Raw genomic sequence first — 27,219 nt, forward strand, 5'->3', positions numbered from 1 at the left:
AAACTGGAGCACACTGGTCGTTACATTAAAAGAGAAGAAAACAATTCTGAGAGTCAACAAGCATCAGGGACCCAGAGTCACTGTGGGAGGCCAGGGGTCAACTCACCCAGTCAGACATATGTACACCAGTGTGAATCTTCAAAACCCTACCCCAAGTCTTGGCCTTGCCACCCCCTCCCGCCCACCCCCCCAAAAAAACAAAGGAGAAAATACCAAAAGCATTTGCCTGCCCTCCAACAGTCAGAGACGGTTCCAAGCTGCCTCTGCAAAGGGACCAAACGTTGACTTTGATCTTAGGCTACCATGTGCTTTTTGGAAACAGTACAGGGAGAGTATCAGAATATTAACCAAAGAGCAGTGACCTCCCGTGGCCAGCGCGCCTCTGCCGGGGCGGGTTTCCATGTGTCCGTCTGTTTCCTGGGAGCTCTGTCCTTCCGGGGACCATCTCTGCCTGGCTGCCATGAGGAGCACCTCACAAGGGGCTGGCAAGAGCCTTTTTTGATCGCTTGATCATGCTGGGGTGGAACTCGGTGTGACGCCGGGCATGCTTGGTGAGGTGGTCACTCCTCATGAATCTCTTCTCGCACAGCGGACAGCGGAACTGCTTTTCGCCAGTGTGGGTCCGGTAGTGACGGGTCAGCTCATCCGAACGTGAGAACTTTTTAAGGCAGTCCGGCCACGTGCAGGGGAAGGGCCGTTCACCTAAGAGAAGGGAATCAAGACAGAGCACTGTTTAAAGGGCATGTCAAAAACATTCCGAAGGCCATCTATGGGTGACAATCCCTATGACACAAAGGATACACCCCTTGTCATGAGTTTTATGGGTTCTGCTGTGTTTCTCCCAAGCTCTCAGTTGGAGTCCTAACCCCTCATACACACATCTTAGAATGTAGCTGTCTGTATAGTTGTCCCCCCCCCCCCCCCGTACACCCCCATCCATGGGGTCCATATCTGGATTAAACCAATAATGGATGGAAAAATTTTTGGAAAGGAAAAACTGTCTGATGTACTGACTTTTTAACTGTCATTTTCTTCATGATGGAATGCACAACATTTACACTGTATTAGATATTGTAAGCAAATGCAGAGACATTAATTCTACGTAAATGCTTGCATTTTTAAAATTCAAAAAAAGTTTAAAGATGATGTATGTGTATGCACAGGGGCATGTGTGTTATGACACTCATATGTAGGTCAGGGGACAAGTTTGTGGCGTCAGACCTCTTTATCCATTTTTACTTAGGGCTCTGGGATTGAACTCAGGTCACCAGACTTGCACAAAGAAGTGCTCCCTGCTCAGGCCTCTCACCACCCTCAAGGCTCACATTTTTGTTTAGGATTTGCACCTTAAGGATTCTGGCATGGAAAGGGGCACGGTCCCTACCCCGAGTCCTTAAAGAGGTAATGGGGATGGAATGAGGTCACTGGGGGTGGCACTTCATCCCATGACTGGTGTCCTTGTAAGAGGGGAGGGACCAGGACAGGGGCATGAGAGCACAGTGGGAAAGCGGTCCTCCTGAGAGAGACCTCAGTGAGCATCCAGACTCCAGACTGTTGACACAGCCACAGGATGTCTGTGTTCCCTTCTTCTCACATCCCTGGCAAGCTAAGCAATAGGGAAACTGCCGAGGAAAAACCTCTAAGCAAATAAGCTTGTTACTTGTACCCAGTGATCACTCAAGTCTTTTTTTTTTTTTAACCCCCTTCTAATTTTATCCCATACAATTGTTGGTTTCGAGAGATCTTCAGATCAGGCCAGAGCCCTCTGCTACATTTCCTGGCATTGTAGAGATGAAAGCAGGGAGCTTAGAGGCCACCTTCCCTCCCACGACAGGCATTTCCCTTCGACCTCCCTAGGACTGTAGGCACCTGGCATCCACCAGCAAGCCTGATGACAGGATGCCGCTACCTGGGGAGGCAGCCTGGCCGTGCCTGAGGATAAGCTGCACGGGCTCCTTTTTTTTTGTGAATGGTGCCCTCCTGCAAAGCCGTCATCTAAGTCAGTGTCCTGGCACCCAGCTGTCACTGTGTCACCAGCCATCTCCCTCCATGTTCCTCCCATTAAGTGCAGGCGGAGAGCTAGGGCTACCCATTCGCTGTTTCACTGGCTTCTCACAGGGTCCCCCACCCGGTGGCCACCATACAGATGAGAAAATGGAGATCTGGGGGCGGGGGTTAAGTTACTTGCTCGGAAGCCATGCGCTCACTGTCTGCCTGATGTCAAGCCCTGGGCTTCTGGCTCCTTGGCTGTCCTGCCTCTAATGGGTCATGAGGACTTGGCCCTTTCCCCACATCCCCTCCTGGCTCTGTCAGCTTTCTTAGGTTGGAGTCACACCAAATGGTTTTCTATGCTCCAATCTTAGAATACAGCTAAGTCCCACTTGGAGAACATGCTCATGGTAGCATTAAGAGATACCCACCAAGATGCTAGCGAGGGGGATGGGGCTGTGTCATCACCCCCAAAAGGACACATACCAACACAAAAGCAGACTATGCTGGTTAAGACAAGGACCTCAGTTGCTCTTGCAAGTACCTGTCACCACCCTGCTCTGGGACCACCTGCCTGCCCTTCACACTGTTCCAAACCAGCTGCTTTGTACACACAGGACACACAGGCTCCCACTTCCAGACAGCTCTCCAGACACGCCTTTGGTGGGTGTGAGGAGCGATCATCATTTTCTCACTCCTGTCCCAGGCTTGCAGGAAGCTGGAAAGATACTGCAGAGGCTGGGAGCTGTCCAGCACGATGCATCTGAGTCATCGGAAAATCACTCTCCCCCTTCTTCACCTGCACCGATGAGGCGCAGAAGAAAAAGAAGGAGGCCAAGCCAGCCGCCAACTGTCCAGCCCCTGCAGGAATCTATACCTGCTACCCGCGGCGTTTTCTATGCTCCGAGCAGAGCCCAGGTCTAACGCTGCGCACCCTACTCATTCTTATGGGGACTGAACCGGGCAAAGCACGGCTACATGCAAGCTTAGGCGAAATCCTTACAGCAAGAAGAGAGCAGAGAACCAGGAGTGATACTGCACAAAGGGTTCCCGAGGGGGTCAAGAAGCAAAGGTAGCCAGAGAGCTTTGCATGGAACAAACCCCAAACAAGCAAAGACAGGGCTGCCGACTCTTGATGAACAACAAGCTTTGCACCTTCAGCAGATCTTGGAGCACAAGGTGAAATCCAGATTGTAACAATGCTCTCTGATTGAGCTTTTTGTGACAAGGAAAACATTCTATGTGACTCCTGCATTATCTATTATGCCCAACATTTATCGAATGCCCAGTACCAGTGTGGGGGGGTAGGCTCCAAGACTCCCCCCCACCCCAACATGGATACCATACTCTAAAGACTTTCAAGTCCCTTGTATAAGATTGCATATTTCATATACTGTATATTTTATATTTCCATATCATAAGCACATCTTATATACCTTCAATGATCCCTAGGCTAAATAGTTGTTAAATTTCATCATTTAGGGACTAATGACAAGGGAAAAAGATCAATACATGTTTAGTAAAAACACATTTTTCCTGAATATTTTTTTTATCTGTATTTGATTGAATCAACTGATGCAGAACCTGCAGGTGCGGGCCAGGAAGGTGTGTGTGTGTGTGTGTGTGTGTGTGTGTGTGTGTGTGTGTGTGTGTGTGTGTGTGTATTTATTTCCAGACCACTAATATTGACCAAAACCTCCTCAGAAGTTAGGTCACTGAAGCAGATTTCAGGACTCTTCTAGAATTAGGTTGCAGCAAAGTCCTTCTATCTGTAAAAAAGCATCTATAGGAGAATGCTTTTATAAACAATGGTATGTTAAAAATATAATAACAAAGCCCGGCGGCGGTGGTGGTGGTGGCGGCGGCGGCGGCGGCGGCGGTGGCGGCGGCGCACACTTTTAATCCTAGCACTCGGAGGCAGTAGCTTGATCTACAGAGCTAGTTCCAGGACAGCCAGTGCTGCCTTGTCTCGAAAAACTAAAATAAATAAATAATAAAATACAATCAATCAATAAATGAATAAATAAATAAATAAGAGAAAATAAAAAAAAGCTGGGTTTAGGATCCCAGCACCCAGGAGATGGAGGCAGGAGAACTATGAGTTCATGGCAGCCTGGGCTACATAGTATGAATCCTATCTTTAAAAAAATTATATATATATATATATATATATATATATATATATATATAATTCATATTATATATAATTGGAAAATATGACATAGATTTCATAGAATACGCTTCAAGTAAAAAAAAAGCAGACAAAAGCCCTGGAACCTCTATCCGCTGCTCTATGATGCTCAGGAAAACTGGGGAGGAGGCCTAAAGTAAAGCTTTTGTCTTCCCAGAGCCTGTTAGTGAAGTGGCTTTCTTGGCAGCGTACCGTGTGGTTTACCTTTCTCACTGGCACCTGTAGCTGGGAGTCCACTGAGTCAGAAAAAGGAGGAGTTAATCCCGTGATCTGAGTCTGGATCCAGGGGAAAACGTTTCCAAGGGCCCCTCTGTTGGCAGAGCCGCCAAGGAGAAAGGGACTTCCCTCACTTAGAAGATGGCTGCATGCTGGGCACTGTGATGCACGCCTTTAATCCCAGCACTCATGAGGCAGAGGCAGGCGGATCTCTGCCTCCCGGGTTAGCCTGGTCTACAGAGTGAGTTTCAGTACAGCCAAGGCTATTATTCACAAAGAAATCCTGTCTCCAAAAACCAAACAGAAAAAAGAAGGTGGCTCCAGAGAAGTGTCACAGTGGAAAGTGTCAAGAATCAGCAGCAGGGGACCACAGGCCCACCCTTCATGCTTACACTCAGAGAGAGAATTGTAAGGGTACCCAGGGTTCATTCTCACGACACTCACTTCCAATACAGCTAGTCACCATTTGTGATTCCTAATCCGGGTGCTGACACTGGAGAGCTTCCTCGGCCCTGAGTGTTTCAGAGAAAAGAGCAAGCCCCGAGCCAAGAACAGCCTCTTCTCACTTACACACCAAAGCTGACAGTTCATAAGCAGTTAACAAAGCTGGCTGTAAACAGCAGGTTTGACTCTTATGGAGTACTTTCTGGAAAAAGAAAAAACTCAGTACTTTGGAAAAGCATCAGACAGGGCTTAGCAACCTACAGCTCACAGGCCAGAGCTGGCTTGCCAGAAACCAAGACCAGAAGGTTAAGAACAAGAGAAGGGCGCCTGTGTCAGAGAGAGTGGGATGAAATCAGCATCCCTGGCTCACTGGCTCCTGGGTTGGGGTAAGGTCCAGTCACCTGCAGAGTGATATCCTCTTGACAGCCACAAAGACTCAACATGATAAAACCAGCCAGTTGTGGTGATGTTTTGTTGGTGCTCTAACAAATAAAGCTCGTCTGAAGATCAGAGGGTGGAGCTAGCCATCAGCTAACCACAGAGGCCTGGAGGTCGATGTGGACAACAGACAGGAAGGGATAAGGCAGGGCGGAGACAGGAGCCCAGCCCTTTTAGGTCTGAGAAGTCAGTGGAGGTTAAGAGGTGAGTCTGGCTCCTTTACTTCTGCTCTTTCAGCATTTACCCCAATATCTGGCTCCGATTAGAATGTGCGTTTCAGTCAGTGATGTATATGCAGGCCGGACTCTGCCTGGGAACCCACTTACTGTTTTCTCCTCTTCGCCCTGGTGAGAATGTGCACACAACCTATTATGGGATACATGTGAATGGCAGAGACATGGTGTCGTTGGCAAAGTGTTACGGGGTTTGCACCTAAGCAGTATAAAACAGAAGCCAGGCATGGTGGGCACACCTATAAACCCGACTCTCGGGAGCCTGAGGCAGGAGGTTTGCTCTGCAAAAGCCCGTCTCAAAGAAAACCAAACACATGCAGAGAGGAGGAGGGGGAGAATGGAGAACCATCATGCAGAGAGGAGCGTGAGGCTGAAGGGAACAGAGACCTTGCTGAGAGGGGAAAACAGGCCTAGGAACTGTGACCGGTCATGCCACACTCCCACTCTAAGGGGGAAACCAAGTCAGGCTCACTCTTTCAGCTTAGTGCGGAGGTCAAAGGGCAACGGCCAGCCCTCTTCTCCATGGCACTCACAGCAAGGCAAGCATCAGTCCGAAGATCCTTAAGTCCGTCTGCAGTGTTAATGAGAGTTACCCTTCTCCTGGGGGAAAAGCAGGCTGTGCTAGAGTTTGTTTCTGGCCTTCTCAGGAAAACACACCCAGAGGCAATAACACAATAAACTCTGCCTTACCGGATCAGAGCTGCTAAGAGACCAAGGATCTGAATTCTCCTGATTTACATTCACACTCCCCGCCCCTCTCAGCACAAGCGAAGAACCTCTTTCTGACAGACTCTTCAGAGTATAAAATAAACTTGACCAAAAAAGCTACTGAACCTGGCACAGCCTGAGCAACAGACTTGCTCTATGGAGACAACCAGGCCTCTGGAATGCTCCCAGGCCCACCATGGCAGGAGACGACAGGCCGAGCTGGGCCTTCCAGCTCCGCTTGTATTGCTTCTTAGAAGGAATTGCCTGGCTACCAGCAATTAGTCAGTCCTAATGGACTGGATCTCAAATGCCTCTCAGAGGTTGCTGTGTTGAAGGCTTGGTCCCCAGTTGATGGTGCTATTAAGAGGTGATGGGTCGGCTAGGAAATGGAGCCTCATGGGGAAGTTAGGTCATCGAGGGTTATATCCTGGAAGGGCATATCGGGACTCTGGCCCCCTCTTCTCTCCTAGTTTCTCAGCTACCATGAGGTGAACCGCCTCCACTACCCCACACTTCCACCATGATGCACTGCCCCACGGGTTCAAAGAAACCCAGGCGAGAAAGCATGGCGGACCCTCTAAAATCGTAAGCCAAGATTAACTTTCCTCTCGAAACTGACAATGTCTCGGGTATTTTGTCACGGCACGGAAAGCCAACTCATACAGTTGATGGTAAATATAGCTCGTTCTTACTGGGAAAGTCCTGAAGAGAATGGAGCTGAGATTCCATATATGAGAAGAGGGCACAGTGCTTGGCAGGTACACAGCCTGCCCATGGGCCCTTCCCAGCCCCATGCAGCTTCCCTGGGTTGTTCAGAGTCAAGGCTGCCACTGAAGTCTGAACCGGAAGTCAGAGAGACCTTAGCCTTCAATACCTCCTTCTCCCTGGTTTTTCTCACCTTCCCCTCCTTAGCCAGAGAGGGCTCAAAGGAGATCGAACCTTGTCACGCCAAGGTTACAAATCCAGAAATCAAATGCCCTCACTGCTTCTTTCTTGCCAAAGCCAACCAACCTGGTAACAACAAATCTGAGGGAAGGAAGCTTCCTTCCAGATCAGAACACTACAAGTGTCAATCAAGAATCAGAGCTCCCTGCAAGTGCATAAAACCAGGCTTGCTTCTTCAGGAAAAACAGGTTTGTTTCTTGACAACAACAAAAAACCCACTCAAAGACTATGGAAAAAGGGATAATTTGGTATTGGAAAATACATTACTGCGAGTGCACTTACAGATGCACACCTTGATTGATGCAGAACACTTGATAAAACTTAATGTTCCTCCCTAATAAAAGCTTTCGGGAAAACAGAAAGAACATTATTTAGCAAGTTTGAAGAACACACATCTGAAAGCTTCCTTCAGCTTAGGTCAGTAGTAAAATAAAAGTCCAAAGCCGTCAGGGACACCTGCCCTGTCGTTACAATGGATCTCTCTGTTCAGGAAAGGGGAGTGGATGCAGTTAGGTGAGGAAATCAGGGTGATATAAACTTTTTGACTGAAAAGTGAAGGTAACTGGGGGGGAAAAAAGCCCATCTACATTATAAGAGCAGGAGCCACGGCTTTGTTATGATCTGCTCAGGAGCAGTCAGGATAGACCTAAAAATGAAGGCTCAGGACCTTCACAACAAAACCACAAGATTCAAAGAAAACACATGATGGACTATAGTTCTCAGGTCCTTAGAGGGTGAAGCACCGTAGGGGGAACACCACAGTTCCACACAAACTCATCCTCGACATCACACACACTGTAAGAATTTCTTTTTCTTAAACTTGACAAATTTCTGAAGTTCATTTGTAAGAATAAATATGCCCGGCTTGCTAGGAAAATTATGCAGAACAATAAGTACTTACAAGACTCCTCATTAAAATATATTATTAAAGCTGTAATAATTAAGATTGTGAGACACCAGCTCAGCAACAGAGCAGAACTGAAAACAAACCCAAGAATCTATCGGGGTTCAGTGTAGGACTCAGCACATGGTAAACCTAAGACTCTGTAGGGATTTTGTAAATGGTAGTGGAGTATTTCAAGTCAGTAACTATACATAGTTTTTTCATAGTAACAGGGACATCAGACAAAAAGTTAAACCTGCAACCCTAGCTTATGTTTTTTACTTAAAGAAATTCTAATGGGCTATAAAGGTAAAAACTAAACAAAATACAGATCAATGTGTTTGAATCATGGCGGAATAAAGGCTTTCTAAACACAAAGCCATCGGCAAAACTTAAGGATAGTTTTCTTAGTTTTGTTTTTGAGACAGGGTCTTTCTCTGTGTCGTCTAGTCTGGCCTCAAATTCACCATCCCCCTGCCTCAGGTTCTACATGGATATGAAACTTTATGCACATTATAAAACTTTATGAAACGAGAGCTTGAGCGATGAGTTCATGCAATCATAGCCCACAATAAAGATTAAAATCTATAATACAATTAAGAACACCTGCAAATCAAGGAGCAGAGCATCAGCAAGACGGCTCAGCCATTAAAAATGCTTTCTGTCCAATACGGGCCACCGTAGTTTGACCTCTAGAAAAAGATAGATTCTGGAGTATTCTCAGCATCCCCAGAAAAATGGGCAGTAAAGACAAAAGAATCACTTAGAAGCTGGAGGACCAGCATGTCTATAGTATGCAGCACATAGAGACAACAAGAGACTCCACCCTCAACATGTTGAAAGAAGAAAACCAACTCCTAAAAGATGTCCTCTGACCTACACACACACACACACACACACACACACACACACACACACACTACACATACACAATACTTACAATAAATCAAGAGCATATCAATTGTTTTCCAGGGCCAAAGGGTCAGCCCTGAAAAGATATATAAGTAACAATATACAGACTAAACAGGTTTACATATGCACGCACACACACACATCATATATATATATATATATATATATATATATATATATATATATATATATATATATATATATATATAAAATGTATGAGTGCTCTGCATGTATGCCTGCATGCCAGAAGAGGGCATCAGATCCTATTATAGATGGTCATGAGCCACCATAAGGTTGCTGGGAATTGAACAGCGCTCTTTTTTTTTTTTTTTTTTTTTTTTTTAGGTTTTTCGAGACAGGGTTTCTCTGTGTAGTTTTGCGCCTTTCCTGGAACTCGCTTTGGAGACCAGGCTGGCCTCGAACTCACAGAGATCCGCCTGGCTCTGCCTCCCGAGTGCTGGGATTAAAGGCGTGCGCCACCACCGCCCGGCTTGAACAGCGCTCTTAACCGCTGAATCATCTCTCCAGCCCCGACTAAACAGATTTTATTTAGGAATATACATGTATATACATATATATGCATATAGTAACAATTAGTGAAAAAAAGAGACCATGAATTTGAAGGAGAGCAGGGAGGGGCATATAAGAGGGCTTGAAGGGAGAGAAGGTAGACACGTTATAATTATAGTATAATATGAAAAATTAAAAAAAAAATAATCCTGATGGCTGGGGACGTAGATCAGTGACACAACATTTGCCTAGTATGTGCGAGGCCCTGGGTTTGATCAGCTCCCCCACCCCACACACACACACATACCTCTGGGCTAGGGAGATAGTACAGTCCTTGTTATGAAGCCCTGAGTTCAATCTCTGGCATATGCTAAAGAAAAAGAAAAAAAAAAAAGCTCGGTAGAGCAATAGTGTGTAAACCCAGCACTCAGAAGGAAGACAGGAGAGGGTCAAAAGCTTCCTGGCTGGATCGTCTAGCTGAACTGGTAAACTCCAAGTTCAGTGAGACACAGGCAGGTCTCTGTGAGTTCAAGGCTAGCCTGGTCTACATAGTAAGTACCAGGACAGCCAGAGATATGCAGAGAGATCCCCACCTCAAAATTAATTAATTAATTAATTAAATGAGGAAGGGAAAACTTTGGTTGGGATATATTGGGTTTTTTTTGGGGGGGGGGAGTTCGAGACAGGGTTTTTCTTTGTGTAGTTTTGGTGCCTGTCCTGGATCTCGCTCTGTAGACCAGGCTGGCTTCTAACTCACAGAGATCTGCCTGGCTCTGTCTCCTGAGTGCTGGGATTAAAGGTGTATGCAGTCACCGCCCAGCAGTTAGGATATATTGTATGAGAGAAGAATAAATTTTAAAAATATGGCACTTGAGGTCAACCTCTGGCCTTCACTCTGGTGTGTACACATGCACCTGCACAGACATGAGCACATACATACATATTCGTACAAAATAACAGCCTAATGTAATAAAAGTGGACAAAGATGCAAATGAGAAATTTTCAAGAGGTACTAACGATCAAGCAATACTATATAACTAGGAATAATGGGGCACACCTCTAACCCCGACACTGTGGAGCCTGGTGTGGGAAGATAGCTATGGAAATCGAGGCATGCTTAGACTACACAGTGAGACCTTGCCTCAAAAGAGAGAGAGAGAGAGAGAGAGAGAGAGAGAGAGAGAGAGAGAAACAAAGAAAGAAAGAAAAAGAAAGAAAGAAAGAAAGAAAGAAACTCAACCTTACAAAGTCATCAAATCATATTGACCAAGGCACCAATGAGCCAGGGAGCCAGGGATGGTAGCTCACATCTACAGTCCCAGTACCTGGGATACTGAGGCAGGAGGACTGCCATGAGTTTGAGGCCAGTTTGAGCTACTTAGTGAGACAAGTAAACAATAAAAAAAGAAAGAGAGGGGAAGGAAGAAAGGAGCAGGGGGTGTGGCTCACTTGGTAGACTGGTGGCTTCCCAGCATGTATGAAGCCTAGGGTTTGATCTCACATAAACCAGGCCTGGTAATACAGGCTCGTAATTGCAGCACTTGGCACATAGAGGCAGGAAGGTCAGAAATTCAAGTTTATCTTTACAGTGAGATCTAGTGAGCTTGAGGTCAGCAGAGGCAGAGAAGGAACAGCCACCTCCATTCTTCTGGGCTGTCGTGTGCAGATACAGGTAAACACAGATCAGATGATGATAGATAGACAGACAGACAGACAGTTATATATCTAACATTTAAAAGAGCATGGTGACATATACCTGCAACTCTAGTATTTAGCAGGCTACAACAGGAGGCTTACAAATCCAAATCCAGCCTGGTTTACACAGTAAGCTCAAGGCCAAACTGAGTTAATGTGAAGACATTGTTTCAAAAACTAATAAATAGAGCCAAGCGGTGGTGGCGCATGCCTTTAATCCCAGCACTAGGGAGGCAGAGGCAGGAGGATGTCTGTGAGTTCCAGGCCAGCCTGGTCTACAGAGCGAGATCCAAGACAAGCACCAAAACTACAGAGAAACCCTGTCTTGAAAAACAAAAAACAAATAAACAAAAAAAAAAAACCAAAAACAACAAAAAAAACCTAATAAATAAATGTTTTCTATGTGAATATACACATTTACTGAAAACAATAATGCATCTGAGCTTAAGCTATTCCACAGATTATCAAGGAGTATTCCAAGATTGGTTGTCGTGCCACATGCCTATAAATCAGCATTTGGGTAGCTAAGACTTGAGTATAGAGTTTGAGGCCAGTCTAGGTGACATAGTAAGACTCTGTCTCAAAAAAAAAAAAAAAAAAAAAAAAAGCCAGGTGGATCTCGGAGTCTAAGGTTAGCCTATACAGTGAATTCCAGACCAGCCAGGGCTATGTCCTAAACAAAACAAAAAGCCAACCCAAAACAAGCAAACCACTGTGTCCTGTGGGAGCAGAGATGTATACTTCCTACGGAGAAATTAGTGGGTATTCTAGGTGTCCAACAACTCATTAGAAAGCGAGACCCTTTCGGGATACACATCTGTCGTCTCACACTTCTCACACCTCCTTTCCTTGTTCCATATATGACCTAGAAATGGCCCTAAACAAGAACAAACAAAAGGCATCCCTCCTCCTGAGTGGCATGTTCTGCCCCACATTTTCAGGGCTCTCCAACTACTGCCATCCTTGCCAGGCAGAGGGCCAGTCCAAGAACACAGCCTCCATCACGGTGCTTGCTGTGGCTGGGTCCCACACAGACCCGCCCACTCCCCTGGCTGTCCACCGCCACCTTCCCTCCACCCCTGGAGGGTCCACAGGGGCAGAACAAGCACAGGGACCCCCATTCTCCAGCGCTCTCACGTGCAAACTCAACCTAACAGTTTGTGAACTTCTCAGACGGAATCCCACCGTCTCCTACGTCAATCGTTTCGTGAACATTGGACTCAAAAAAATCAAGACGTCGTAAGTCTCCTGCTCACCAGAAGTATTGCCACACCCAAAATTGTTCTGAATGAGCAAGGATGCCTGGCAGCCTCTGAAGGGACAATCCTGGCCCCCACGGTTACCCATCCCAGTACCACCTGCTCCACCTCCCTCCTGCAGCCTTTGTGGTTTTATTCCTTTCATGTTTGGTGGTTTTTGTTTTTTTTTTTTTTTGCTTTGATGTGAGATGTCGGTGCTCCGTCTGTGGGTACCACCCATACTGTGGGTGAGTATCTGTGGGAAGGAAAGCAGCTTGTGCACCGATGTAGGCTCTTTAAAGGAAGTGGGTGTGTCCCAAGGCATAATGCATGACGGCCACTTGTATCTGTGGCGTAAACCTGCCTGCTAGTGCTTGCACGACCCCCACACTCGGTGGATCTGTGAGAAACCCACAGGCCCAGTGAAACCCCAAGGAAAGATGGCAGGCAAGATTCTCGAGCCTTCCGGTACTTAGCACAGCAGGACCTGAGTCTTGTGGGCTCATCTCAGAAATTCTAAAACTAGTGCAGAGGCAAAATACGAACCCCAAACAGATAATTTTAAACACAAGAAAGGTCTGCAGCTTGGTACACGCCACTAGAAGGCATTATTTGGGTCATTTACAGAATTTAGAGCTGGGAGCTCCTAGCCATGCTCCAAAGGCCTCATAACCACACAGCTAGTTCCAAAGAAACCAGATCCCAGCTTCCATGAGCTGGTTCTCAGGTCGGCATGACTCCTACCTCTGCCCAGCCTCCCATAGGAGATGTGAAGAGTGGATGGCTCAGGAGGCCTTCCATATCAAACCAGAAGCAAATGCTCAATAACTCTCTCTGGCACATGGATTCTCTTTTATGATCTCTGATTTCTAACTGGTCGGGTTCCAGAAACAGCCAGCACAAGGGGCCGGTGATTTGCCCAAGGATACCGCACATTAGTGCATAACCAGTTTAAAACCCAGTTCAAATGCTTGCTCCGGTTTTGTGCATACAAAGAGATGAGATGTGAGAAAAGAGCCAAGGCCTGAACTGAAAGCACAGAGGCTCTTTCCTGCCCCATTTTGCTTACTGTCTTCCTGGCCCTTCTTTCCATATGCAGTTAGGGGGCAGGGGGTGGCACTGTTAAGGCAGTTAAGTGGCCATTCTGCCAGCTTTAAGTTTCAAAGCAACATTTGTAAAACGTAGAGCACCGAGCCTGGAGCTGTGGCACGCATCTGAAATTCCAGCACTTGAGAGGCTGAGGCAAGCAGATCACGAGTTCAAGGTCATTCTTGGCAGCCTAAGGAATTAAGGCCAACTTGGGCTACATGAAGCCCTGTCTCAATAAACAAAAAGCTATACACCTTAAGCTTATTCTCCCTGGATTTGCCAACACTTCCAAGACCTTGGAGTCCACATGCCCCCGAGTCTACGATGGCTCTGCTTAGAATCTAAGCCTTAGATTGTTTATCTTTCTGATAGTGCAGAAGCAACAGGCCTCGGTAGAGACTGTAGTTGAAATTTTGATTGTTTCCTGGGCTTGGTATCCTCTGCTGATGCTGGGCAGCAGCAAGCTACAGCCCCCAGCCAGCCACAATCAGGAGGGAAGCCCTATGGTCCAGGGTGGCCGTGCTGCTAAGCTATGTTTGAGGCTTACATGGGCCTTTTCTACTTTCTGTTATTTTCAACCTACAATAGGCTTGTGATCACAATGGGATTCGAAGAACAGCATTCGTGTAGATAGATGTTAGAGGTCTCTAGGGAGCGCCAAAGCTCTTCACTCCTTTTTACAGACACACCTGGAAGTGCTCAGGAAAAGCTGCCTTCCCTCAGCCTCTCCGGAACACAAGCCTGTGGAAGCCCAGGCTAGGTAGGCCCCACTAACGGCACCTGAGGGGCTGGACTGCTGTGGCCGAGTGGGTCATTCCTCTATGCAGATCTGCGTTTCCTCCCTTCCAAATGGGGAGAGAAAGGACTAGGTGCCACTGGAGGAAGACAGTGTCACAGAGCCCCAGGATCTCACTCCTGCAGCTGCTGTGCTATCAGTGAGGACGGGACATGCAGTGGCTGTGTGAGAGCCAATGGAGACCACCAAGCCGCAGGAAGGCTTGGCACATGGACGGCCCTTCACAATGCCAGAGCAACAGGTGAGCTTGCTATTCCAGATGAGATATACTCAGGGGAAGAAAGGCAAAGGACCCCAAATTAGAGTGGCTGTTTTAAACTTTACCCTAGAAAAACAATAGAATGTAATACATTAACAAGCCATTTCTACAATCCTAGCACCTGGGAGACCAAAGCAGGAGGATTACCTTGAGTTTGAGGCCAGTGTGGGCTGCAGAATACAATCTTTAAAAAACAAAAAAACTCACTTGCCCTAAATAGAGACGTGACCAAGAACTCCTAAACTGCCAAGACAGCGTTATTTTCCAACAACAGAAACGGGAAGGCTGGAGCCTGACTGGCTATACCCACTCTACCAGCTAGCTAGGCTGTGACAAATGAGGACTAAAAGTGACAGGTGATGCCATACCATCACTTGTCTCCAGCTTCTTCTCCCTTCTGGGGCCTACAGAGTGATGGTATCAGGATATGGCTGTGGTGACAACAGTCTTACTCCACACGGGTCCCCATGAAACAGCTTGAGTCACGAATTCCTGCAACAAAATGAGCCACAGATTCCCCTGGCTTAGTGTTCCTCACCAAAGGCTAGGAAGTGCAGGTCTGAGCTTTCCACACAGGAAGCAGCCACATGGACACTACCATGTCCCCACAGGATCTGGCCAAGGGGCCCGGCTGGCCTTGGATGCTCTCAGAATTCATTCCTCCTGCCTAACCTTGCCCAAGTGGTCAGATTAGAGGCATGCCCTTCACGCCCAGCTTCATTCCGCTATTGTCTTTGAAACCATAGGGTTATAAAACTACAAGGGAAATATGGCAACGCAGGAATTTAAGTCACATTGGTGTTTTGTTTTTTAAGCTCTATTTTCTGTTTCTTGTATTTATTGTGGGGTTTCTGTTCAGAGTTCTGCACATTGAAAGGATATTGGAATATCAATCGGAACCACTACATAAACAACTCATCTTTACACAGACCTTATCTACAGCACCGTGGATAATAAATGTTCATGTGAGTGTGATTCACTCCTCCAAGCACTGAAATGGACAATCTGGAGTGGAGATCATGTAAACACCCTTGAAGATCTGCTGGTAAACTTGTTCCATGTGAAGTTTTTGGTCTTAGTCTCTTGACCATCTCCTCAGGAGGGCCTGCGGGTGTGTGTGAGCACTTGCAACACATGTTGATATCACCTGTTCTCTGCAAAGTCCTTCCTGTCCGTTCACTCATGGCCTATCTTTTCCACTAAGCTCCAGAGAGCAGAGGAAATAAATGCTGCCCTTTGGCGCATCCTGCTAGCAAGCCTAGGTGGACAAAGGTGTTCGATTGGCCTTGTCTGGCCTCTATTCCATCTTCCTGTATTCCAACCAGTCCTTCCTCTGAGTCCTAGCAGTTCAGGAGCTGAGCCCACACCTTCAGACTTGAGAGGCTTGGATGAGCTGGAACCCGGTCCTGCCACGCGGACGGTTTTCATAAGGGACACACAATTTCAGCTCAACCATGGCTTAAAGCCTGGGTCGTTTGCTGGAATCATTAGGAATGGGAAGTAGTCTTTCTGTGCGGCTTTGCTGAATTGGCAGGAAGTGAGTCTGGTGTTGCTTGGCAGCCATTTTAGCACCATTCAGAGAGAAAGCTAATGAATGAAGCCAGAGCCAGCAACAGGGTGGCAAAGCCGTAGAGAGAAGGGACAGAGAGGACACTGAATGCCTGCGTCCTGAACCTGGAGCTCTATTTTTAATTAAAAAGAAATTTGTTTAAAGCTTTGCTAACTAGCCTAGGTTGGCCTCTAACACATGGCCGTCTAATGCCCCCGCCCGCCTATCAGGGGCTGGGATTGTAGGTGTGAGACAGCCCACGTGGAACACTGTTTTCTATTAAGCAAGTCTACGGACTTTCTTGCTTAGAACCTGTCTATGGGTCCAAAACCCAGACCCTGCAGTTGTCGTGGCGCTGGCCTATCATCTGAGCACCCTGGAAGCTGACGCAGAAAGACCAAGCGTTTGAAGACATCCTGGACCACAGAGTTTCTTTCAGGCTAGCCTGAGCTTATAAGGCCAGACCCTGTCTCAAAAAACAAAACAAAACAAAACAAAACAAAAAAACGAAAGCAAACAAAATAAAAGCAGATTGAAACAATGACAAAATGGGCTCTTTTTCCAGCTTGAAGTAAACAATTTCAGATGACACGGGGAGTCAGGATTTGTGTGGAGTTTCCCGACCAAGGCTCATGAAAACCATCTTCACACCAGTGCTGGGACACAAAGAAAGACAGCCTGACAAACACAAAGGAGCACTTAAGAAACACCGAAATCACTTCTCACCGGGAGAAAGTCACGGGGTTAAGGTCAACAGCCCTCACAGACAACTCTTCAAACCTAGAAACACAGTAGGAATTCCCAGCATGACTTGGACTAGGTTAACTAACTAGTCTGACTCCTCCTGCTAAACGAGAAAAACTGTACATTTCTATCTCATGGGATTGCTGTTTAACTATGACACAGGTAAGCTGTCTGGCCCAGGACACACTCCATACCCCACATGACAGCACACATGAAGTCACAATGGCCATCAGCAGTTGACATACCTTTCACTTGTAGCAGTCACTCAGAATCACCTAATGATACTGAGTCCACCTAGAATTTTAAACAAAAATTCCAGGACTCTCAAAGGCTTCTGGGATATACATGTAAAGCATTTACCTTTAATTGTAATAATTCTCAGCCTAGGATTAGCATGCTAAATCTTTTAAATGCCTCATCTGAACTTGGCCTCATACCTTCAATACCATGTAATTATGGAACTCCATTTTACAGGTGAGAAACCTGAGGTTCAGGGACATGAAAGCTTTGCCTGAGTCCTTGTGTTGAGAGTAGGGCAGTCAGGGATAGGCCCATGAAGAGTGTGCTGAAGGCCCGTGCTCCCAGTCACGGTACCCCTGCCTTCATGCTGAAGGTAAAGGTTCTTCTAGAAGCCCCTTACCTTCTAGCTCCTCAGAGGAGACTACTCTGATGGGCCAGGGCCCCCTCTTCACTGACTGAAATCTTAGAGCTGGCCCCCTGGAAAGGGCAGATAGTGAAGTTCCCCCACCTTTCTCCCATTTTTCTGAACAACACTGATCTGTATAATTCTTGCCAGTCTAAATCGTCTAGGGTCTAGGCTGGGGAAATGGTTCAGTAGTTAAGAGCACTTCCTGCTCTTTCAGAGGACCTTAGTTCAGTTCCCAGCACCACATCGAGTGGCTCACCACCGTCTGTATAATTAACTCCCTCTCCAAGGGATCGAACACATCTGGCCCCTGTCGGCACCTGAACTCATGTGTGCATGCATACACAGGCAGACACACACCTTCACATAATTAAAACTAAAATGTCCATCATCCCCAGACTAGTGCCTGGGCCATTTGTCCCTGTGCCTACCCAGTGGTTCCCATACCCAGTTGTCACAGACTCCCAGAAGCATTCATTCACTTCCACAAAGAGGGAGGTTCTCAAACATGTCTAAACTTCACTGAAGACAAAGCACGGCACTGTCTGCATTTCAAAACCTAGTCATTAATTTTGTATGGTATAAGCTCCCATGGTTTTATTTTAATCTATTTAAATGACGTCTTCTCACTTTTTCAAAGGACTCAGTCTGGTCAGTCAGGGATGAATTCCACTCTCTAGTTCATAGTAGTGATCATTCTCAATCTCATTTTAAAAATAAATTCAGCGCGGGTGGTGGTGGCTTATGCCTTTAATCCCAGCACTCCAGAGGCAGAAGTGGTCAGATCCCTTAGTTCGAGGTCAGCATGTTCTACAGAGTGAGTTCCAGGACAGCCAGGGTTACACAGAGAAACCTTGTCTCAAAAAACCAATAATAATAATAATAATAATAATAATAATAAATAAATAAATAAATAAATAAATTCAGAGGCCTAGGGATATAGTGCAATGGTTGCTTGCCTAGCACTCGGGAGGTTCAGGTTCCATCTCCCAACTCTAGGAAATATATTCATTCACTCAAAGACTCAGCAGCTCTGGCCTTGGATGATGAAGTGGGAAACCTTTGGATTCCAGGTCCAGATTCTCATTCTCACCACAGGCTTCCAAAGTCCCGTACACCTGGGAGGAGTAGATCAGAAAAAAGGGAGCTTGAAGGCAGGCCTCACTAACACAAGTGTCTAGGCACAAGTGGAAATGAATGTCCAGGAAGACCCCCCGGAGGGGGGGACCCCATTCTCTTTAATGTTAACATTAGTCCTACACTTGCTGAGGAGGCTGCTTGAGGCCAAGACAAGACAAATACTCACTCTTGGCCTGAATGCACCAAACTGGTATTGAAGTTCTCGGAGCCTTCCAGGAAGGGAGAGCGAGGACTCTCCCTGAGCTTTACCTGGGACTGGTGGAGTTGGCTGGTAACAAAAGGGCAGAGGCAGGCCCATTCCACCAAGCCCCTTCGACGATTAATTCCCCTAAGCAGTATTTTAGGAATAGATTTAAAACAACAACAAAAATAAAACCTTGTTAATTACAGAGTCAAACCCTCAGGAACTCACAATGGAGGGAGAACGGGGCACTCACAGACACAAGCTGGAAGCCACAGGCTTTGACGTTTTTCTACAGAAAACTGGAGGCACTAGAAGATTCCAGGATAAGCTCAGAGTCACATGCTAGTGAAGGCAGGAGGGCTTTTGTATCCTGGCAGTGTGCCTCCAAATCTCCCAAGTTCTTCCAAATGCTTCGGCAGACCAAACCCATCTCAGAGGGTGGGCACATGCTCTTTTATAGACAAAATGATGGATGAGTCGACCTTTCAAGGTCACGTCCAACCTCCAAGGTCTATTCTTTTCAGACCAGCAACTACTGCCACCAAGTGCTGAGTTAGGCCTAGGCCTGTGACTAACTTCCAACAAAAAGTGGGGCAGACTGGGAGCCAGGATTACTCAAGACCACTGCTGGAAGGATCTCTCTTTCCCTTTTTAACAGCAGTGGGTTTTTCCCCCCTTCTTTTTTGCCTCTCCTTTTTGCATGTGCCGCATAGAAACAGAAAGTGCCTTTGTACCAATTACTAGGCATTAATTTACGCTCCTCCGTGGGCGCTGGGCTTGCTGGAGAAACACTAGGGAAGGGTGGGAGGGTGATGTGGGGGCGGTTTCTAGCTGTAAGCCTCCCCCCAACCCTGAGAATAGATAAGGCAAGAGAGAGAAAATAAAAAGCAGACTAAGAAACACAACGGGCTGGGGTGTTGTTTTTCAATACTAACAATGCTAATGATAGGAAGGCATCCAGAAACCTAGCTGAAAGCAGGCTCCAAGCAGAGCTAGCCCTGTGGTTTTAGGAGCTGCTGAGAGAGCACTGGGGAATCATCTGCCCACTTTTCCTCTCAATGAACTTATTAGGGAAGATCGTTGTCAGCCACTTTCCCAATATGTCCTCGGCTGTTTCTCCCTGGGAAGTTCACTTTGGGAGTTTCCCACAGACACTGCGGAATGACGGGGTCTTGGGAGAAGCATCAACAACAGGAACGGAGCCCCAGAGTCCTCTTCCCTTCACAGCATTGTGTCTGAAAGGCAATGGGGTGCCACCATCCAGAGGACCCTGTTTCCTGTGGGGCCTCCCACCTCCAACCCTGGGCCCACTCACTCTCCGCAGAGAGGGAAACCAAGGAAACGCCCACGTGCTTTGTAATTGTACCCCATTTGCATTTCATGCTGTGAAGCAGAGATGCTTGCCAGCTTCAGAAGAAGGCCACCCTGCTTTTTCAGTGCTCAGGCAAGGAGATGGGGTGAGTAAGAAGAGATGGAGGAGGTCCTTCTTTTCTCCCAGACTAGGAACAAGAGTCACCAGGGTGGGTCTCTATCTCCAGAGGAGATTTCAACTAGGCCAAATAACCAAAGGCCACCCTGTCCTGAACTCCAGAGAGGTGCACCTTATCTGGAATTCACTAGCAAACCCACAAGAACCCAGCAAACTCAGAAACCCATCTTCCCTTCAGTGGGGAGCTGTATGTGGCTCTGCACACCCTTCCCTACAATTCATTGCTACTTCTCTGCGCAGGGTACTTGAAAGTGAGTCCAGACATTCTCACTAGGGTGGGTGGGTGGGTGAACGGCATCCCCAGGTGGGCAAAAATGGGCTCTTTGATAGTCAGAAACAATGTGGCCCTCTAAATAAGTAGCTCTATAATTTATCCTCTCACTGTTAAGACACCATAGGGTGTAGGGTGGGCATTTGTAGAAAAATGTCTCAAGTCTCCTTAGATATATATATATATATATATAAAATGGGAATATAGTAGAGGAATACTCCCATAGGCAAGTTACCTCCTCACCAATCGGGTTCAGTTGTAAATACATCCAGGAAGGATGCAGTGTATGAAATACTATCCCGTATCATTGTAGGAAGCTGCCTGGAAAGACTAGGTCAAAGAGCACACCTCCTTAAGGACAGGATTTCCTAGTACTCATAAAAAGAGGAAAAAGTGGTAAGGACCAGGTGACAACACTAGGGCCTCTCAGTCTAAGGCTTGGGGCCACAGCCAGAGTTGGCTCTGGCCCTGAAATCCAGCCTCCCTGAGCTTTGGTTTGGGTGCTAAGAATTGAACCCAGGGTCTTGGGCATGCTAAGCATACACTTTGCCACTGAGTACCGCTAACCCCTAGAAGTGGCTTCATATCACATTTCTTTGTTTGGGACAAGGTCTCACTATGTAGCCCTGGCTGGCCTGTAACTTGCTGTGTAGACCAGGCTGGCCTCAAACTTATACAGATCTACCACATCTGGCTATATATCACACTTATACTACCACTAGACTCTCCTTTACCAAAGAGGTAACTCCAAAGCCACAGAGAATTGTGACAGAGCCATTGAGTACCTGGAAAGAAACTTTTCCACCTGAGTTAGAATTGCCAGTATAGGCATTCCTAAGACCACCATATACTCTATTCCAAAATTGGAGGAAGACTTCTATTATGGACACTATCTCAGTCCCTTCTGCCAGACAGTCTGAATATACAAGGAAAAAGTATAAGTCTGGTATACGTGCCTCTAACCTCAACATTTGGGAGGTGTTGGTGGTGGGGGGGGGGTCGAGGGGGGTCCAGGAATATTTCAAATTCAAGTCCAGATTAGCTATTTTTGCAAGACCTTGTCACCAAAAACCCAAAATAAACATAAATAAATGAGGTCCACCCAAGATAAAGCAGTTCAGACCAATTGTTGCTAGGCAAGGATCCGGGCCCACTCAGTATTTGCCAGATCTTCTGATTTTTCCAGAGAACTAGAAATCTGGCCTTATGCCAGAATCCTGATTTTTAGATGCTGGTAACTAATGAAATTTTTATAAACTCTGTGCCGTCCACGGCAAACAAATCTGCAAAGCAAATTCTGCAGCAGGATACTCCAGTTTGCAAACCCCAAATCCTGAAGACCTGCTTAGGATCTCAAGGAACAGACAGAAAGGCAAATCCGGGCCTAGTTCAGCCCCCTCAACTGTGTCCTTCCTCGGGACACCGTGGAAGGAGCTCCGCGGAATTAAATGACACATTTCTTGAAATGATTCCACTTCTAAAGCTGCCCTATGGCAGCCGAGCTGCACAAGGCTCTATAAGGAAGTGAGCAAGGGGGATTCTCCAGGGAATGTGTGGAGCAGCACTGAACACGGGGGTGTGGCAGGGAGGGATCTCAGTGCTGAAGAGCCGAGGCTGTCTCCAGGCACCTTCAGGATTTAAGAAGGAGCAGAAAGAAAATCAGGAAGCTCCTTGCCCCACCCAACCATGATCTAACCTGAATCCAAGTGCCTGAAACTCAACTTGGCATGTGCTTTCTCCTCAGTACACTTTAGGCAGTATCTGTAGAGGCTGGATTTTTTGTCCACACTAGCAGGGCAGAGTCCTTCACCCTTCACCCCTCCCCCAACCACCCCCCACCCTCCCACCCCCCCCAAACATAAATAAGACCCCTGCAATCACCACACCACTAGAACCTAAAGAATGACTGCAGTATTTAAAATGGGAAGAGTATTTATTTCACTTCCTTTTCCACTCTGAACGGTGTGAAAGGTTCTCCTGAAACAGCTGAGCTGACATGCCTTATGGAGAATCAGAGAGTAGCACGCATGCACGCACACATGAGCAGCCATTTCTATAAACACCCGAGAAAAGCACTCAGCCGAAATGGCCCAGAATGCTGGGTATCTACTGCTGAGCCACGGAGGCACTGTGGGCCTCCCCACTTACACCGTTGGGCAGCCCTCCTGAAGGAGAAAATGCCTTTGCTCAAGGTGGCAGTGGGTGTCCATGTGAGCTGCTGAACCCGGGGAACATGGCTGACAAGGCCAGGCCCGCCCAACAGCTGTGGTGAGTAACACGCTGAGTTCATACACCACTCTTCGCCTCCCAGAGCCCTACTAAAGGTCACACCCCTCACCGAGGGTACAGGCCTGTCTAACTGCCTTATGGATTCAAACTTTCAAAGGTGCCCTTTCATATGGCAACCTAGATGTGGATCCCTAAAAGCACCTCTTTTTTCATGATCACTAGGGAATTCAGATTTATATGGGTGTTGGCAGCCACCTCCAAGAGACTCATTTTCAAAGGAAATAAAAAAGAAGAGGTGTTTACACAGTCCTTCTTTTAAAAGGCGAACAAAGCCGAAAACCCCAACAAGAGCACCATTTTGAAACCAAAGGTTCAGGGTCTCTTCTACAAATTATCAAACCTTCACGCCAAAAATCCTCCACGCCTTTCCACACAATGCCAACAACTTCTTAAGCTGTCTCAGGGCCGAAGGGAAGGGTCTGCTGCCTGATCATAACAGCAGTTACAAACGACCCTTCCCCAAGCTGATCAGACAGCACGTCCACATGTGAACGCTTTCCAACTTGTCCTGTGCATGTTTAATTGGAACAACCAGAGCCAGCTGACCAAGGTCCCTCTAAGTCCCTAACGCCCATTCCACACAGCAGATGTCTTTCCAGCCACGTTGGTGTATGCTGCTTGGCCTACCGCTAGCAGAAGCGCCCCACATTTCATCCCCGAGGCCCTGAACTCCAGCAAGGACCACACCTCTCTACTTAGGGTTCAGGCGTGCTACCTAATAAGTCACATGGGGGACAGATCAGCACTGAATCACGTCCCTTAGGAAGGCTAACTGGTCGCCAAGTTAATCCGCCAACCATTCCTTCATCAGTCTCCCCTGCAGCCTGAAGCAGTTTTATTTTAAACCTCTCAGGGGGCTCTTGGCCAAATTTAAAACCACCTTGGCAAGCCCTGAAAAGTAGCCGCCATCCAGCTAAATGAGTCCTTAGTCATCCCTAAAAGGATTCACGCAGAGTGCGGCTTCCCCCCCTCGCCGCGACCCCTCCGCTGCAACCCCACCAGGGAACGGAATAAAAAGCTGCGCCATCTGACTGCCCGCCGCCAGCGTCTCCCCAGGTGGGGCGGCCCCGCAGCGGCGGGGTGCGGAGTCCCGGGGGCGGGGCGGGCAAGGGAGGGGCGGGCCCGCTCCCCGGCCAAGCCACGCAAGCCACTCTCTCAGCCCGGCAGTTTGGGGGGCTCCGGGGGGCTCCTAAAGGTTGGGGCCAAGTAAGGAGAGAGTGCAAGAGTTAAACAGCATCTTCTCCAAAAATGTTTGCAGCCTCTAGGCCGAGTGCGGAGTCCTGGGCGCCCAGGAATGCTGGCCGGCCAAAGGTTAGCTAAGCCCGGAGCGGGGGAGAGGCGACGCCGCTAACCTGTATGCACTCTGTAATGGGCTTTAAGATGGGAGGATTTTCCATAGACTTTCCCACAGCCACTGTAGGGGCACTTGTGCCTCTTTTCGGAGGCGTGTTTCCCCTTCGCAGCCACTCCAGAGTGGAGGAGGGAGAGCGGGCTGGGCGTGTTGCCAGAATCCTGTCTCTCCTCCGGGCTGTGGGAAGGACTCGACCCAGATTCGGTGGTCACGTCGCTGTCGGATCCTATATCCTCATCGGGACTCTCCAGACTGTCGCTGCACACCGAGGGGGTCTGGATGGGTCTGTACTTGTTCAGGTCCAACAAGCTCTTGGCGATGGTGACCAGTGTGCAATAATCCTTCCAGGTGTCCCCCGGGTCACCGTGCTCCTTGGTCACCTCGCGCTCAGGTAGTCGCAGCCGCTCGGCGTCCGGAGCGCCCCCATGCTCCGGCACGGCGGTGCGGTTGGAGATGGAAACCAGACACTGGGCAGCCACGAAGTCCATGTAGGCGGCCGCGGACATGGTGCGGGCGACGGCACCCCGGGCGGTGCGGCCAAACTTGACGGTGGCTGCGGAGCTTCGGCTCGCCCTGCCCTGGCCTCGGACGACGAGCGGTGCGGCGAGGCCGAGGGGGCGGGGGCGCGGGAGCTCGCGACTCGCGGGAGCGCCGAGGCGACCTCAGCCCCTCATCTTTACGTAACCGGCTGCGCCTCCGCACGCAGCAGCCGCGGCCGGCTCCGCCGCTGTCGCCGCCGCCCTGCCCGGCGCCCCGCGCGATTCCCCGACGGGCGCGCCCTCCTCCTGAGCCGCCTCCTTGGAGAGATGCCACACGTGGCGGTCGCAAGTTTATTCGACTGCAAACGCGTCCGAGTCGCGGGGAAAGGCAACTGCGAGCCAGGCGCACGCCCTCGGCCGCCTCTCCGCCGAGCTCACGCCCCGGGGCATCAGCCGAGGACGCGGACGCGGGGGGCGGGGACCGAGCCGGGCGCCGCGCCTCCTAGAAGACACTTCTTCCCGCGTCCGCCGACGGCCGCCGAGCCCCTGGTCCTGCCGCGCCGCGCCGCTCCGGCATTCTCCAGCTCAGTAACAATTTCGCAGAATCCCATCACGTCACAATCCAGGCCCCCTCCAATTGGCCAGTGGGGAGGGTGATTCAACTCTGTTTACTTTCTCCCCCTGCCAGTCAGAAGGGCCCTTCGGTGGAGAGGTGCGTCTAGAACTACGGCGCGCGGCCAATCCGACCGTTCCGTTCCGCCGCCGCGTGCTGCCCCTCCAGCCCCGAACGCTGACATTTAAAAGGGAAACTGCTCCGAGCCGGGCGGCGCAGCCCCGCGGATGCCGCCCGGTCCGCGCGCGCGCCCACGCCTCCCGGCCCACGTGCCAGCTGGCGTGGCTTGGAGACGTATCTCCCCCCGGCGGTTACACCCGTCCCTAGGGACGAAACAGAACTTCAGCTTCGGGTTTCCAGCCCTCAAACAGTTAAGTGACTTCCTGCAAACGCTACAGTCCCAGCAACCAGCCTTCCAATCAAAAGTAAGTTGGTTGATGTCACTGGCATTGGCTCAGCCAATCAGAAGGGCGTTCCGAAAGCAAGCGCTCGACACTTGTAAACCTGCGGAGCTGTAGTGGAACTGGACAGATCTTTACATTTTGTGTTGCTGGTGGTAACCCTGAAAGATAGGTGGGAGGACGGAGTGATTAATAAATGCAGTATGAATCTAGTTTTAAACAACCCCTCAATATGGCAGGCCACGTTATCCAAGGACTCTCTGAAGAGACAGCATCAATTGTTTCTTGTTTGGATTGCAGCACTTTGGACATGGCTAAAAGTTCTTCCACCCCACACATAAACTATAAGAAATTCATCGAAAAAAATCATAGCTAACAAAAGATCTAGTTCCATATCCAATGGCCCTTGCACAGAAGCACCACATCTTGGTATTTTGCTATAACCCAGTGTTCCTACTGCCCCAAGTGCCATCTTAACCCAGGGAAGACCAGCGGAAGCCCCTCATTTGCATGACTTTAAAAATCCTTTTCAGGGACTCCTCCCAGGTCCTGCAGGGTACATTTCCTTCCCTTGCTTTACAAATGTGGAGAACAAGACTTCAGGTAGATAATGGCAGAACTCAATAGAAACCACAGGGTTCCTGATTCCCAACTCTGCTTTAGAAGAACCAAGCCCCTGTGAAACATTAACTATGTTAAATAGATTCTTAAGAACTGGAATCAGCCAGAGATCCTAACCAGCTGAATCTTGTGGCATTACTTGATCAACAATTAGTGTGGGTTTGTCATGAATGCTGGGGTTGTTTTCCGTCTTGATAGCTGAGCAGAGAAACTAGGGCCAATATCCCTAGCGGGGGCATACTGTGAGGGACACTGATGATGAAAAATCCATCCACTTATCCTGAGTATGAAAGGCTCTTGTTTCTATGAAATGTTAATTTTGCTAATTTCACAGTATTAACCCTGACTCCCACTGCTGATTAACCTTTAATATTTGGGATGCTTCCACTGGGTTCTTCTGGGTCTCAGTTTGAAGGTTAGAGTAGATTGTTTTGACTTTTAAAGTGATGCAGGAAAGACACCACACAAGGTCATTTCCCGGGAAAAGAACATGTAGAAAGAATTACCACCATGATCACATCAGTATCCAACCCCATGAGAGCATGGAGACTTGCTCTGTGCCAGGCCCAGACCCAAACACCCTCATGCACCCTTTAGAGCAACCATGTAACAGGGAAGCCGTCTTGGATTTTTTTTTTTTTCATTCTAATAACCTTAATTTCATGAAAGAATTCACAGGAGCTGGCCATTATGGTGCACACCCGAAGTCCCAGTACTTAGAAGGATGGAGCATTTGAGGAGGCCAGCCTGGGGATAACCTGGGCTCCAGAGTGAGATCCTGCCTCAAGAAAGAAAAGAAAGAAGGAGAAGGAAGAAAAAAAAGGGAAGGAGGGAGGGGGGGATTGAGTCTGCCTCATTTGTGATCATTTTTTCTAGAATAAACTGTCCTTAGGATA

At 48.2% G+C, this 27,219-nt stretch overlaps 1 protein-coding gene and 1 long non-coding RNA gene across 2 annotated transcripts; one reads left to right on the forward strand and one right to left on the reverse strand.

Moving 5' to 3' along the window:
* Positions 1-264: 264 nt before the first annotated feature.
* Positions 265-25,585, reverse strand: Klf9 (KLF transcription factor 9). Its single transcript, XM_059259687.1, has 2 exons — positions 24,211-25,585; positions 265-702 (listed from the first exon to the last, which is right to left on the reverse strand). The coding sequence occupies exons 1-2, from the start codon at positions 24,713-24,715 to the stop codon at positions 473-475; spliced, it is 735 nt and encodes a 244-aa protein (XP_059115670.1). The 5' UTR covers positions 24,716-25,585; the 3' UTR covers positions 265-472.
* LOC131908658 (uncharacterized) lies at positions 24,885-27,219 on the forward strand. Its single transcript, XR_009378641.1, has 2 exons — positions 24,885-25,726; positions 26,993-27,219. It is a non-coding gene; the product is annotated as an uncharacterized LOC131908658 (long non-coding RNA).

The sequence above is a fragment of the Peromyscus eremicus genome, chromosome 1 (assembly GCF_949786415.1).
Source record: "Peromyscus eremicus chromosome 1, PerEre_H2_v1, whole genome shotgun sequence".
NCBI classification, from domain to species: Eukaryota; Metazoa; Chordata; class Mammalia; order Rodentia; family Cricetidae; genus Peromyscus; species Peromyscus eremicus.